Source organism: Cyprinodon variegatus, unplaced genomic scaffold, assembly GCF_000732505.1.
Source record: "Cyprinodon variegatus isolate N-32 unplaced genomic scaffold, C_variegatus-1.0 Scaffold496, whole genome shotgun sequence".
NCBI lineage: Eukaryota > Metazoa > Chordata > Actinopteri > Cyprinodontiformes > Cyprinodontidae > Cyprinodon > Cyprinodon variegatus.
Window position 1 is genome coordinate 126,364 of NW_015150949.1, and position 16,893 is coordinate 143,256.

Genomic DNA, 16,893 nt, shown 5'->3' on the forward strand with positions numbered 1-16,893 from the left:
AACTGTTCTAAGAGAACACTGAAAGACCCAGACCTTTATTGAACATGTATAATCTATGCTTGGATCTCAGGCCTCTACTAAGATTGAGGCATTTTAAATAAAACTCTGCCTTTTCCTCCTACGTAAGTGTTAAAATAAGCCAGAAGCTTGCTGATGGTAGTTATACCTTTCCCTGCAGTTTGTTGAGTGACACTTATGCAGAAATGTGTGGATGTGTATGATTGTCTCTAATATTTACTCTAAACCCCAAAATGAATATTGCATTCATGGCATTGAAGGCTGCATATAGACTTCTGACCAGGACTGTAACTGAATGTGAAAAAGACAAAGTAACCAGTTATTTTTTTTTCTTCTCTAAATAAGGAACCTTTTTTTGGTATAAACAAAGACGGAAGGTATTGCTGGAACTTTGCCATCACTCCTGCAAAACGATTTTGCAAACCAGTCATAGTGGATTAGTTCTGTCTTTTTTTGCAGATAATCTGGGACAAACACGCACACAGCCAATTGTTCCCTCTCCCAACAATTTAGAATAGAAAAGAAAGCAAAGGAATATTTTTATTCCATCCGTCAAACTTCTTGTTCAATAGTCCCATTCCTTCGTCTGCCCACTCAGAGCAGCTTACATAAACGCCTGCGTTGCTCTGCCCACTCAGTGTTACAGAGGGCAGTTCACAAGAATTAGAAATGCATGTATTCTGTAAGTGACCTATGCCTCTGAAGGAAATGTTAACACTAAGTGTAGTCTGGGGTAAACTCTGCTGAGCTATTTTAGCATGTTTGATTCAGCGTTGACATATGGAGAGTACGGAGAGTATATATATTTATATATGCAGACAAGGATTGCCGCCCGAGAAGTAAAACCTAGACACAACTAAATTTCTTTTTATTTTGTATTATGCAAATTATAATTTCTACTCTTGAACTAAAAGAATTAAAAATGTCAACCATAATAGGTAAAGCCTTGTATGAACATTGGGTGAGGTTACAGGAATACCAATCATTTACTCTGGTTCAGCAGATAACATTTACTGTAGTTCCCAGAAAATTTGAAACTAGTATCAGTCTAAATCAGATTTAAAATACACCATTTTTTTTTAATTTTGTCTTTTTATGGTGTTATTTGCGAATCTCTGCAGGCTTTATTGATTGAATAACATTTTTTCAGAGGCAGTATTAAAATAATCTAATTTGAAGATTAGAATGTATAATTAAAGTTGCGTAAAAGATATAAAGTAGAAACAATATATTATGAAAACAGTGAAGTATATAGAAAACGTTTAACTTGCAGATACTCCAACAACTTCATTAATTTCCCTGCTGAAAAACCTCAAAGTATTTGATTGAAATTATAAACTGTTGTTAGAAAAACGCTTTATTTAATTTAAAATGGAAAACAGCCCTTATCTTTGACTCAACTCCAGAGGAAAGTTTATTCACAGAGAAAACATGAAAAATAGAGACATGCCAAACACCTTTATTTTCACCGTTTGAGAAAAAAACAAACACCATACTTAAAAGATTCCATGACAACAGCAAATAAGAAGCAACACATAAAGAGAAATCCCACTCCTCAGCCACAGCTCCTTTTTTCTTTTTCCAGATGTTTTCTTCACCCCTCAAATTCCTCTTCTTCACAATTTGACCTCCTCTTCAGTCTGCATTTTACTTGATAAGAAAGCTGAAAAAAAAAATGGAATAGTTAAAAAGCGGTGTTAAAATGAGAAAAAAAACAAACAATATTAAAACACTTCTTTTTGTCCTAAATTGTTTGTGAAGGCAAGTAATCAGAAAAATTTGCTCAAACGTCTGAATATACCTGCATTTATTAAGGGAAATCAGAAGTAGCTGACTTGCTACTGAATATTTCAAGGCTATGTGCCATTCAAAATTCAGAGCATGGGCTTCAATCATACAGAGGAAGTTGCAATCAAACATAAATAACCATTCAAAATGGGACAACTTAATATAAGCAGCAGTAAAGTGCAGCATCTAATCTGGGGACTGGAGAATGGCAAAAAGGCTCACATACTTCATATCCACTATATCCCCTCTAGTCTCACAAATGACATTTTTTTTTCTTTGCTGGTCTAGTTGTGAAACCAAGTAAGAAAAGCATGACGTTTGACAATTCCAATGTTTTAAAGCTTTTAGAAAATCTTTAGAAAATGAATAGATGGTATATAATCAAAGATGAAGCATTCATATCCATATAAAGCTTCCTAATTTTATTTATATAACAAAAGGAGAATTTGATGGAGGAATCGGCATACTTTTTACAGAGAGGGCTAAGAAGATGATAAAACATTTGGGAAGATGAATGGACTTTAATTTTAGGCCGTACAAGAGGAAAACCTGTCAGACGATGCAGACAACTTGTGACTCAGGAGGAGGAGAGCATTAGTCACTGAAGCTGCCAAGAAAGCCCACGATAACTGAAGGAGTTGCTGAGAAACGGTTAAGGAGGGAGAATCCATCGACAGAGCAACCGATACACTGATTCCACCTTAACAACTAACAGATGGTTCATAAAGTGGTTTTACAAAAACTGACATGTCTGTTCTCAAAAAGCGTTACAGCATAATTTCAGCTCTTTGCAAAACCATCAATAAAACATCCCCAAGAAAAAAAAAAATCAGATTATTTGTGGGATTTTCACCTGAGCAAAGAAGAAGAAGGAGAAAAAAAAAGGTTTGAGCCCCTACGAAACTAATCACGAACCACGTTGGAATCCACTCGACCTCATTAGCAAAGCAAGCTGGTTCCAGCATTTGAGAACTGTAGGTGCGGCAATGTAATATCCTGCTCAAGTGGTGATGCATTCGCCACACAGTCTGCAGGCTTGTATCACATATTAAATCATTTTTATGTGGCTGTGACCTTTAGTTAAAAGTGAGACCAAGTTGCTGCTATTCTGGCTCACTAAGCCACAAAATATGGCTGTCCCCATATTTCCAAATTTCCCACCTCTGGAGAACATCTATTGGATGATGACTTAACTATCCGGTTGGAGAGGGATAATAGGTGAAAACATGAGTGATTTACAAGTCTACTGAATTCACTGAAATAGTGCCATGATTTTATATATCCAGTTATTCAGCCTTGAATTTCAATGCGTGTCCATAGTTACCTGTAAGGGTATCCGTGGTATTTGGACCTAAAGATGGAGAGCAGGAAACTGAAGAAGAACACCACCAGTCCAAGGCCAACTAGACAGATAACTGTAGAGAAAAGAAAGGAAAATGGCTAAATCATAAAACAGTCATTTTATATCCAATGGAGAGGGGGGAGGAAAAAAAAAATAAAAAATAGCTTAGCTTTAGGCTACTATTCCTGTTTCCTATGATTAACACACAGAGATGTAACTAAAGCCAGGGGTTTTAGAAGTGGGGGCCACAGAAAATAGGAGAAAAAAAAGAACTGCATTTTTTTATCATTATTATAAAATATAATCTATCAGTTCTCGTTATTCTAAATTATATCTCGTAATGATATAATCTGTGTAATAATGTCATACAGAGAAGCCAAGCATGCCCAGGGAAATAAACTATGATGCCGTTTCCCTGTCTAACCATGTAAGGAAGGATTTTTCTATCTTGCTTGACAGAAAACGGATAAGCTGCATCTGCTTTGCAACTGCATACACCTGAATCTGGTTTCTCTACTTGAAAGGTACCAAAAGCATAGAGTATGTTTATATGTAGACCGTAACATGCATATGGAACTAATAGCCTGTAAAGACTTGAATTTTGTAAAAGTACTTGTAAAATGAATGTCACTGGAGTGCATTTTCTAATTTATTTAATGTAAATTTTATATTAGCTGCTAACACCAGTGTCTGGGCACATAGCTTATAAAACTGTCATGAAAACTTATTTTTCCACTGTTCTTTTTAAACAATGAGGTAAAATATGCTTAGATTGTTGGGAGAATCCATTTTCACCAATGGACATTTCTGATTAGCAAGTAGAAAGTTAGGGCTAAAGGCCTACTTTAGCCCTACTGGCTAAAAGTGAAAGCTTATTTTCATAAAGTAAGATGTTTACATTAAGCTTAATGTCGTTTTTATGGCGAGTAATTCAGTTAGATGTTGACCTAGCTACGCACCTTATTACTGTAGAAAGATAAATATGCTGTCGAAGTTAAAGTTTATTAAATGTTTTTAGCCACACTAGACCTTTATATATCACTTTTGTTGTGTCTTTACTTAAAGTTGCACTACTTTGTCTCCTTACATTCAAATATATACATTCTGCTCATGGATAGTGTTTGTAATAAACATGCATACCATTTTGTTGGACTCCCCGGATATTTTCAAATACATTTACAATTATATCCCTAGTATTTATAATTATGCATTGTATTATTAACACTTTGATGTTGTTTAAGTGCACAACATATATACAGTACTTGCAGAGGCAAGCTGACAGAATAATTCCTGGCTACCCGGTTTCTTTGTTCCTATGGGGGTTAAACTAAAAACTAAACATTTTATTAAAAGCACTGCCCTAGGTATAACTTCCCAGCATAATTTATTGAATTTTAACAATCATTTTTAAAATAGACAGGCCTCTGGCATACACTGCTCTCTTTTAAAAGCTGTACGGGACTTTCAACATGTAATAAATGTGCAGGCTCCATCCTCTTAAACATTGACAGTAATGTCTGCTACACTGTGTAATTAAAAATTCCAAACTGCTAATTTTCATTTGACAACAGAATTAACAGAGACACCAACCCAAAAAATATTGAATGGTTAGTTACAAAGTGTAGAGACACTGAGGATAAAATTGTGATAGCTATTTGATATAAAAGGCAGTGAGCATGGAGCTAGTGGTGGCATGGTGTGGAAAAAAAAAAATCTGGTCCTTAAAGTGAATAAAACAAAGAAGGTGATTGCAAGAGCAACAGGAACAAGTCAAACACTATTATCATTATGGGAGAAGTAATGAAGATGGTGGGGAAGTACCATCAATAGACTGGACTAAGTGTTAAGCTGTCTACAAGAAGGGACAGAACAGACTGTACTTTGCTGTATATCTTCTATAAATCCCTCCTAGAGAGAGCCATCTCTTTTTCCATCATCCATTGGAGTAACAGAATCAGAGCAATTGGTTTAAAGGAGCTTAACAAGCTATCCAAGAACTGGAATCTCCGAAAATGTTTTTACAAAGAAGAACTCTTCATAAAACTAGAAACATTATGAACAACAGTGACCATCTGTTTCATACAACTGTCAAACAACAGAGCGTCTTCAGTCAAATACTGCTGTAAGACAGACAGCTGCAGAAAATCCTTACTGTCTACAGTCATTAATATACCCAAGAACTTGTAAAAAAAAAAATAAAATAAAAAAAAATAAAAAATCAATAAAAGTTACAACATGTCATTACCCTTTTGGATCAATAAAGCATTTTTGAATTGAAATGGACCGAATTTGTCCTCTGTGCTGTTTGGTCATCAAGAGAGTTAAATCTGCATACCACCAATCCCAGCCCAGTCCCATTGACCAGACAGACTTGGTCATAACTAGGCCTTCAACTAACGATTACTTTGCAAATCGATTAATCTTTTGATTATTTTTTTAAGTTAATTGATTAGAATAGAAGAATTCAACTTTATTGTCATTCTACTGTCACAATTACAAAGCAACAAAATTAACTCTCTGCATTTAACCCGTCCATTTGGACAATAGTTGGCTGCCATTGTGTGATGCACGAGGAGCAATGTGGGGTTAAGGGTCTTGCTCAGGAAACCAGAGTGGCAGTCTGTGGGAGTGGGGCTTGAACTTTGAACCCTCTGGGATCAAAGCAAAATGCCCTAACCATTAGGCCACAAATCCCCCAGCGGTAAGCCACCACTGGGGGATAAGTGGCCACCACTCCCACAGTGGTAAGCCAAAACTTTGGCTTCAGAAGGCCAAAGGTTCCTTAGAGATGAATTTTTTAATTAAATTAAACCAGGTGAAACTAAAACTTTTCAGTGAGGAGTGCTGGATAGAGCATATTAATGGATGAAAATATATTTTTTTATATTAAATGCAAAATGTCTATATGTTATTTTACAATTTTGGTATAATTACTGCTCTAATTGGGTAGCTCTTTCAGGTAAAGGAATGTTTGTAGAGTCTCTATACTCCAGTTGACGATCAATCGATTACTAAATTAGTTGCCGATTATTTAGATTATAGATTATGATTTTTATGATTGTTTCAGCTCTAGTGAAAACATATTGTTTAAATCTCTGAGATATGCAGGTAGACTACCACTCCAGGTTTAGGTCATATAAGTGACTTGAACAAAAGTATATTGTAATACTTGACTGAAATTGAACAGGTCACATAAATAACAAACTCAACAAGCCATTTTAATCTTATACTGGCTGTGTTCTATAGGGTTTGATGGGGACTGGTTCTTAGAGTATGAAAGGAAATTACAGAAAAAATATTGATTCATTAAAAAACATTCAGACAGTAATGACACACTATATATGGATCTAAAGCTTGGAAATGTGTGTAGTGGGAGATAACAGAGTGATTTTAGTCACTGAAGGTAAAACCTTTAAAAACATGGCCAAAACTAAAAGATTTGTTAAAATCTGAATTAAGTCAGTATATTGAGTTTGTAATAAACTGAGAAGTTCAAGCAGCTCTAACCTACTGCAGGAGTTAGTGGCTCTGAATGAACTAAATGACTAATGGACTTTTAGCAAATGAGGGAGATGGTCCGCTACCCACAGCTACCTGCTACAGCCATAGCGTTTGGACTCGAAACTTGAACTCAAGATAACAGAAAAGACAACCCACTCCTACAGTAACGGTGAAGGCTAATATTACAATATTTTATTAGAAGCTCAAATTAATTACCCTATGATGACCTTGTGTTTTTTAATTACATCTATGCAAAATAAACTTGACATTAATTCTTAAAATTGGAGTACATTGAAACATCATGAGTGGAGTTTCAGTGCCTGTACAGTATATTAACACATTTTTTTAGTGTTCCAATTTCCACCGAGCTAATTTAGACATTCTGAAGTCAAGAATAGTATTAGACAATAAATCATGATATTTGGATACCACAGACTGTTAATCTGGGGGCTTGATTTGTGGCTAAGGGCATCCATTTTAATCATTTCACCTGGATCAATGACACAACCGCTGATGCAACTCACTTTGATCTCTGTTCAAAGAGAGCCTGCTTGCAGGCTTCCGACATGGAACACACCGACGGCATCCTCCTCTCTTCACATAAACAAACATCTCGACTTATCCAACACACACATTCCCACCTTAACAATTCTACTTACAGTAGAACCAATTAAAAGATGATCTTATTAAAATTAGATGTCTGTACAAATTTGGTAATTTTATTTATGTACAGAGCAGGAACAATTTAAATTCCAGTCCATTTAGTTAAACTTAGCTTTATTTAGATGTGGGTGGAATGTATAAAACCTTCTGTTACTGCAGTAGAATCTCAGACAGCAGACATTTACATTGAATTTATTGCTAGAATTTCCCAGTAAGTAATCCAGGACTTTGTTTATAAGGAGTAAAGATAACATGATCCTGTTGTTTTAGCCACTGGCATAGAGGCTTGGTGCCACACATAGAGGAGCAGATGGTGAGGGATGTAAAATAAACAAATAAAAACTACACAGCTCAACATTTGACAACTGCAGCAAAGAGTTGCATCTTGCAGATCCTAAACCCCCAGACAAACCATAATGATTTGGGGAGCAATGTTGGAATAAAAGCCTTAAATAGTTCAGATTTTTATTTGTTTATTTCACGGCTGCAACTAATGATTATTTTGCATATTGATTAATCTGTCAATTATTTTTTCCATTAATCATTTAATATTCAGATGTCCAAAGGTTCCTTTAAGATGAGTTTTTACCTAATTAAACCAGGTGATTCTAAAACTTTTCCACTTGAGGAGTTCTGGATAAAGCATGACATGAGGGGAAAGTTTGTTTCATCTTAAATGCAAAATGTTTAAAACATTTTTTTGGGGTTTTATTTTGGTGTAATTGCTGCTCAAGGTGGGTTTCTCTGTCAGCTAAAGGCATATTTTAGAGTCTCTACAGTCCAGTTAACGATTAATCAGTTACCAAATTAGTTGATTATTTCAATAATCGATTAATCCGATCAATTGTTTCAGCCCTAGTTTATTTATTTTACCCTTGTGTTGTTATCTGATTAAACCATGATTAAGCTTTTTGCCAAGAGAAATCCAGGTGGATCTGGTTTGAGAGAATGCCATTGGAGATTATTTTCCTTAAAGGAAATGTTTCTTTTTATCCACTATCAATGTGTACCATATCCTCACCTCAGTGGCCAAGAAAAAAAAATCTCACATTGCCCTAAAGCAAACCCATTTAATCCAAAACCTCTAGCCTTAAAAATCCCAGGTGTAGTTCAATTAAAATCCAGCACCTAAATTCTTGTCAGACCACAACGTTTATCCCACAGAATATATTCTCTGTTTTATAGTTATTTTCTTAACAGTGAAATATATCTAACAATGTAAAACAATGCTTACATTTCATTTCCTCTGTGGCTATAGTTCACTATAAGAGTCTTAGTTTATACGCAGAGCCTCATGTGGTAGTTAATCCTTAGGAAGCACAGAGTTAAATTAAACTGTCACCGCCAACAGATAATGCTAATCAGGGATTAGGATGAGCACCTCTCTTGAAGACTAAACAGATATCCTTCTCGCTGGGAGTGTGAGCATGTGTCAGAGCATGTCTTTTAGTGTCACAACAAAAGATTTGTCTGCAAAACTAAAATGGAATTTTGAAAAGCAATCTCTGTAGATGGAAAGCTCTGGCTTACGTTGCTGAAGTAAAATACATTTAGGGTACTTTATTCTACCATATTCTACTTATACATGGCTTAACATGATTTGATAGGAATTTAACATTTTCTCTAATTAGGTGGTACATTTATGGTTTTGCCCATGTCTGTAGTGTAGTTCTATAATGGTTCTATAATCTCTGGTGGAGAAATATGATAAAACTAAGCATGTGTATGTGGATAGTTCTTTAAACTGCACACATCCTAGGCATTTCAAATGTAAAGGGTTTAAAGACATAGGGGAAGTGATGAGCTGTTTAAGCTGAATAATTTCTCTCACAATGATGATAATCCCTCATTTGACTGTGTGATTTGTCTCACTTTAAATGATAATAAACAGGGCCATTAAAAAAAAATTGGAAATTTAATATTATGTTAAGCGTGTCTCATTAGGAAGCAAAAATGAACTACCCCTTATACTAAATTGCCCTAAAAGCACTTGCGGATGGGGTGCAGTGTTTTAAAGTTAAAATCCTAAATATGTAAAAAAAAAAATAAAATAAAATAAAAAATAAACAAACTAGACATAGTTGCATTTCCTGTGAAAGTACAGTGTGAATGGTGTACGCTAAACTGCTAGCTGTGAGGTGTAAAGAGTGTTAAATGTTGGGAGGGACAGAGAGAGAAAGAGAACCAAAGAAAGAATGAACGAAAGACATTGAAACAGAGATAGAAAGATTGAAAGACATCGAAATAGAGACAAAGGTTGGAAAAAAAGACAGATTGAAAGATTGACAGATAGTTCATATTAAGAATAAATAAATGTGAAGCATTTTGATCTCATAACTTGGACGCTGAGACCAACTGCACACAATGAGTTGAAAGAGGAACATATTTGTTAACAAATCTAAATGAAAGTGGGTCTCATGCAACATTATTTTCTTCTTATCTCTTCCTTTTTCTTCTTCCCAGTTTGCTCTTACAGCTTCAACCAATGTTCTTAACTTCAGTAAGATATCGTAAATGATCCTCGTAAATGTAATGCAGTCCACCTGTGCGTGAATAAGTGCGCGTTCATTAGATGTACAAATCTACATAATTAGTGCCCTGATAACTGGATATAAGGCTACAACTTCCAGCACTTATCAGACGCTCATTTACAGGGTTTCTTTAATAGTTTTTGCCTTTAAATAAAAAAATGTAAATAAAAAAAAAAGCTCTTGGACATAATGCCCCCCATTACGGTACCTTAGAAAGTTTCATAAAATCAAGGTTCTTAACATTTGAAAATTAATTATATAAAGCTGGTTATTAAATGATACAACACAAATTGTTTTTTTTACACTGACAATACAAAAGAAAATACCTGCATTACTTTTGGAAAGGCATAATTATGCAAAACTTTGTCAACTAAAGTGAAAAGAAAATATTTTGGTAGATTAATTAATTTGATGACAGTCTAAAAACTTAAATAAAAAATCTTCAAGGTAAACTAAGACAGGTTGTGAGTATAGATACCTAGAGATACTTTAGCAGCATATTTTAGCATCTATTTTGGACTTAGGCTCTGATTTTACACTTATAAAGCGGAATTTTTCTTAGAATTTAACACCAACTGTATATTACATGAGTTTATGCTTGTAGATCTAGTTCGTATTACATAGATTTTTATTTATGCACAATAACTTGAAGTTCAATGTGTTAATGCTCCATGTCTATTCAGAGGCCTACGGGAATATAAGGTGTGAAACACAAATGATTCAGTGCATTAAAAGGAGACATAATGTGGAAATGTTCCTGTCTAGGTCTATTTTGTGATTCTGGAGTCAAACACCTGCAGAGAATATTCCTAAGCCTAGTACAGGGAAGGTGTCACCCGCATATTCAGAGACACAGTACACCTTCTGCTTGCCATCTTTTCGGAAAAGTGTTCATGCTGCAGCAGGATAATGAGGCCAAATGCACCTCAAAGCAGTGCAAAAACAACTTGAAGATCAAAGAAGACCAGGGAGAGGTTTTAGGATTTTCATTAGCTAGAGTGCAGCAATCATGAAACGCAGGAGAACACTAAAGAGATAAGATATGCATCTTCGTTTTCTTTTTCTTTTTTTTCTTTTTTTTAACTCAATCTGTTGATAGTCACAGATGAAGAGGACCTTTAAATTATAGCAAAATGGAAGTAGAGCATCCGCACTAGTAAAAATTACAGAGTCTAGGAAACAAGGATTGTGTTTTTTATTTAAAACCAAAATGTTAGAAAGTTGTGAAAACATTTTCATACCAATAATTTCCATTTAGGACCTGTCTGCCATACCACAGAACTTTGACATGCTAGAATAGACACTAGAGGGGCACAATAAATAGAAACACAATGAGCTAATATCTGAATATGGTGGAGTAATCACTGGGTACTGGTCAATAGAAGACCATAACAGTTTAATTAATTAATTTGAAGAATCAACAACTGGGACACAATCATGAAGTGGAATGAAATGTATTGGACATTTTAACTTTTTTAATAAATAAAGAACTGAAGAATGGGGGATGCAAAATTAATCGGCCCCTTTACTTTCAGTGTAGCAAACTCTCTCCAGAAGTTCAGTCTCTGAATGATCCAATGTTGACCTAAATGACTGATAATAAATGGAATCTGCCAGTTTGTAATCCAGTCTCTGTATGAATGCACCAGCTCTGTGATAGACTCAGAGATCTGTTTAATGTGCAGAGAGCATCATGAAGAACAAGGAACATACCAGGCAGGTCTAAGACTTTTGTGGAGATATATAAAGCCAGATTTGGATACAAAAACATTTCCTAAACAGGAGCACTGTGGAAGCTATAATACTGAAATGGAAGGAGTATCAGATCACTGCTGCTCTATGAAGGCCGGCCCCTCTATACCTCCAGCTCAAATAAGGAGGAAACTGATCAGAGATGCAGCCAAGAGGAAAATGATCACTCTGGATGAACTGCAGAGATCTACAAAATCTAGGGTGGAAATGTTCACAAATACACATATCCAGGTGTTGGAATGGTCAAGTCAAAATTTCAGACCTGGACCCAATCTTGAATTTGTAGAACGAACTGAAAACTGCCGTTCACAAACCCCCTCCATCCAACTGCAATAAGCTTGACCTGTTTTTCAAGAAACAATTAGCAAGAATTTCAGTTTCTCTATGTGTAAAACTGATAGAGACATACCCAAGTTGCTTGCCTCTGTAATTGCAGCAAAAGGTGGCGCTACAAAGTATTAGCTAAGGGGGTGAATCATTTTGTACACTGAATTTCTCAGTTTTTTTATTTGCTAAAAAAGTACAAAAATATTAAATAAAATTCCTTTCACTTCATTACTGTTACCCACTTGTTGATTCTTCACAAAAAGAGTACAATTTTAGATCTTTATATTTTAAGCCTAAAATGTGGCAAAAGGTTGAAATGTTCAACAGAACAGCACAGATACATATTGAGTTGTGTGTAGAATCTTAGCTGTCCCTAGAACTATGCTTTTCTGAACCTAAGGGTGGTTTTCCCCAGCACCAAGGAGTTTTCCATTAAGGCTCTCAGAGTTGGCTCTCTTTTGTTGACCTTCACTGCTTCAAGCATTTCAGGATCCATGTGTGTGGCAATCAACCCAGGCTCATGTTTGCTGATCAATAAATATATATACAAATAATCAAATATACCAAAAAGGCTTCCATCATGTGTCCAAATAATCAGGGAAACAATGTTTTTAGAATGAATTGTTGCCAGTTGAGAAATGCAAGATTATCATACTAGACATCCACTTACTTATTATACTAGACAAATTATCGTATTTTGAGGGAAAATATTGTATACTTTGCATAACCAATATAACAAGAGTATTGATGTTTTATAGTTACTCTAGTGTTGAATAGCATCTGAAAGGCAGGCAGAGATTTGTGGCATCAGTACTGAATGAATTCATCTGTACAACCACAGTTCAGTTGGGGTAATGTCCATGAACATCTTTCTCTCTAGGAAACCATAACAAAAACAGATTTGTATAAAAGAAAATAACACTAATCTCCTTTGAAAAATGTTTTTATGAAGAGACTCCTCTTCAGAGACAGAAAGCTTTGCTCTCCAAACAAGCAACAATTCTCAACCATACAGATACATAAGCCTCTTCCCCTATGAAAATAACACGTTAAGCTGTTTTTCAAACACGAGTTTAACCCCCCAACAATGACCATTTGGCTCCCTTTGTACTGGTAAAAAAAAGCTAGGTCTAACCCGCCGCTGGCAAGCTGCGTGGCCTCTGTCCCCCCACAGCTGCCTTTTTTGGCGACACCATCAATCTGGGTTAACTTTGATGCTAGAAATCAGGAGAGTAAAAAAATGGAGAGCCACCTGTAAGGAAGCCAAGGTGTTGTAAATGTGCTCTTTTATCTGTCTGAATCCCTCTCACCAGTGCGCTGCTCCATGTTTATCGAATGTAAAGAGGGTTGTTTCGGGTTGTTAGATCAGAAGCGATTGGCTTGGTTTGTTGAAGTCTACGTTGCGTTCAATGGTGTCATGTAATTTAAGAAATCCGGGTCTGGTGTTCTCACATCATGCAGATCAGAGCCGAGGTGATTTTTACGGGGTTGGCTTGCCAAGTCATTTGACCTGGGGTAGACACGCGTCAGCGAGCCAGTTCTGATTGTTTCAGTGTTTAAACGGATATTTCAGCTAGTGCGAAATAAGTAATAAACTCTCCCACCATTTTCAATAGCTTTGTAGGTGGAGCTGCTTACTCTGACTCTGCTGTCCTCTTAACCTTTCCTCCTTCTCACCCTTCAGTTTTGTCCCCACTCATTATCACCACTTCTTCCACATAGACTCTGCTTCTTATATTTTTTTTTTTCTTTTTCTCACTCTTGGGTGGGTGCAGGGGTCTATTCAGCCAATCATGGCAGTTGCTCTGGGGCAAACACATTACATCACTGGTCTGTTTCAAAATCTGGACATAGATGTCCTGAAGGTTCAAAGAAAAACTCGGACAGACAGTTGCGACACACTGTGACAACCGATTACAACCGCACATTTACGGAATAGTCAAATCATTGTAAATTTAACCTTTTTTGGGATTATTTCGGGCAAAACTGACATGCAAATACAATAATTAATGTACACCTAATGAAAGTCTTATTTAGCAGAGTTCAGCTACATCTTTGGAATTTGATTCCTGGATTCAAATGGTATTGAATATATATCTACTGAAGCAGATTTTAATTGAAGTTGATATTTCTCTGCAACATACGGATAGGGCTGTCATGGTGAAAGCTCAGAATGATTGGTAAATACTCATCCTGTTGATCAGCCTTTCAGAAAAACCCTTCTGTTTCACAGACTGGTAGTAAGATCTCTAACTGGCATGGCAACGCGGGATTCCTCCATCACCCCATGTAAGGTTGGATAATTTAAACCTGAAAACAATCAAGTCATCCTCATTGACTAACAGGATCTCTGAACAAACACACCCTCCTTATTCTTCCACTGGCGATGTCCTCCAGCAGTGTCAAGGCTGGAATACTTGCACAATTACGTTTGTCTCTTGAGCACCTTTTTATGGACATGTGTAATTATCCACACCTTGTCCAACTGAAAAATACTCAACTCTGGTTTGTTTGGAATTAGTAGCTGATCCACCACCTTTTTTTTGTGTTAGAATAATGATGTCCCTTTGAGAATAAAAGTGGCTAGTATGCTAATCTGCGAACAAGCCGATGTGCATTTAGACGTAAACAGAGGAATAATCAGAGCTTATGGACTGAGGATGCTAAGGTATGTTACAGTGTGATTTAGTTTTTATCATTCAGGTTTAAATCATAAACGCTCAAAACAGTGGAAAATCAAAAGGTTCAAAGCTCTTTCAGTTTAAATCAGTCACATTTTATTTCATTTTCTAAGTTTTAGTGCTTCACAGGAAGTTATTGTGGATTTAAAAAAAAAATTGTCATGTCAGTTTAACGCTTGTTACAGTTTTTTTTGCACACTTTCATTCAACATATTTTTCTATACATCACAAGTTTTAAATTTAACATTGCGCCACAGGTCTTTCATGCGCACAAGTATTTTATTAATTAGGGGCCTCAGCAGAGTCAGGATGCAGAACTTCATGCAACTGTGCATAGATAAAGCACTTCTTGTAAAAGCAGTAAAATATTTAGTTTAGTTTTATTTAATAGTTTTAACTTTATGCAGTCGGAGAAACACGTGGTTTTAAATGAGCTGTTTTCCATAAGTATAAAGAGAAATAAGCAGATAAAATAAAAATAAAAAGTCTCCAATCAATCTATACAACTTTTATTTTTTTTTACATACATTTTAATTATATTCCTATTTATGTACATTAACCTACCTTCACTACTTCACCAAACAAAGCAGTATTAGAAATGTTTCCTTAATCAAAGCTAATGAAATTATTTCAGCTAATCTGATAATCATTTTATCTTTAACCTGATATCTTTTTTTTTTTTTTTTATCTCATGTCTACACTGGAGTCTCTTTTACTCACATTCTCATCATTTTCACACATCAAGCTCTTTTCCATTTAGTCTCTACCAGCGTTACGCATACCCCTTTAATAACAGTCTGGATCTACCAATTGAGCAACTCAATTTAAACAAGCTGTATCTCCCATGTGAACGATTAGGGGAAGCAGCAGGAGATAATGCTGTATAGCAGGACTCAGCAGTATGCAAACTGTATGCTGGGGATTTAAACACACCTCTACCGATTAAACCAACATTAAGTACGAAACCTTAGACTTATGGGCCACATGTATTTATTTATAATAAATACATTTTAATTGAAAACATGTATGTCTTTATTATATACATTGTGTGACATGTTTTAAAATAAATAAACTTTATGGTTAGGCACTTTGAACTTATTTCAGTATTTTTCTAATTATTGGAGGTGTGTTGTGTGAGGTGCAGAAACATCTTAAATTTTTCTGTATTTCAAAGGAGCAGCTTTTAATTTAACTCTTTAATAGCAGAAAAGATTTTTTTAGAAAAGATTGTCTTTAAAAAAAAAAGTTGATAAGCAATACCACTCAGTTGTCTACTATAAACTATATGGAAAGTCTGTAAACCCAACATGAATCTTTAGTCTGTGCAAGTTCGGCTTAATGCTGCAGAAAATAAATGCTTGAAGCAGTTCATTTTAATTTTGCAGTTTGAACGTCTCAACAAGAACTCTTGGGTAATCTTACCTTGAGGGCACGTGTCCACAAAGCATTTTTTTAAGTGGCCGAAAAGTGCTGACAGGGCTATTAAAAGTGCTTAACACTGTGATTCAATAAAAAGTGTTTTCACCAACAGAGTTGTCTAAATTTACAACATCACCAGTGTACAACTGACCAGAAACATCGTAGTAGATTCTCTCCCCCAGAATTATCAAACTTATAATACCAAAGCCTTTGTAAGGAGATATAGTGCTATTAGGGCTGTTTCTAATGTAATAACTGTTATGTTTAATACTAGAATATGTATTTTGATGAAACTTTCAGACAAAAGGCAACATTTTAAGAATAAACTTGGAGCAGGTAATAAATATATGTTTCATTAAGGTTCATTAAGCTCACATTTCTGTATAAAACATTTTTTTCTATTAATCTGATGTAATATTTTAATGTTAAACATATTTCTATAGCCATTAGAAGGAAAAATCCTAAGATAACAGTAAAGGCTTTAATTGGCCTGTGCATTCGTCATCTACAGGACTGTCACAGAAAATTTGAATATTGTGATAAAGTGCTTTATTTTCTGTAATGCAATTAAAAATCATGAAATGTCATACATTCTGGATTCATTACAATTCAACTGAAATATCGCAAGCCTTTTATTGTTTTAATATAGCTGATTATGGCTTACAGCTGAAGAAAACTCAAAAATCCTATCTCAAAATATTAGAATATTTCCACAGACCAAGTAAAAAAAAAATTATAACAGCAAAACAAAATCAAACATTTGAAAATGTCCATGAATGCACTCAGTACTTGGTTGGGAATCCTTTTGCACAGATTACTGCATCAATGCGGCGAGGCATAGAGGCAATCAGCCTGTGGCATTGCTGAAGTG

At 35.3% G+C, this 16,893-nt stretch overlaps 1 protein-coding gene across 1 annotated transcript in view; it reads right to left on the reverse strand.

Annotated features, from left to right (window-relative positions):
• Positions 1-1,611: 1,611 nt before the first annotated feature.
• The window catches only part of LOC107094644 (tumor suppressor candidate 3), a 92,517-nt gene continuing 77,235 nt past the window's right edge, over positions 1,612-16,893 (reverse strand). The window contains exons 9-10 of the mRNA XM_015390395.1: positions 3,131-3,221; positions 1,612-1,681 (exon numbers count right to left, since the gene is read on the reverse strand). Coding sequence (XP_015245881.1) covers positions 1,666-1,681; positions 3,131-3,221 — 107 coding nt within the window. The 3' untranslated portion in view covers positions 1,612-1,665. The remainder of the gene's footprint in view (positions 1,682-3,130; positions 3,222-16,893) is intronic.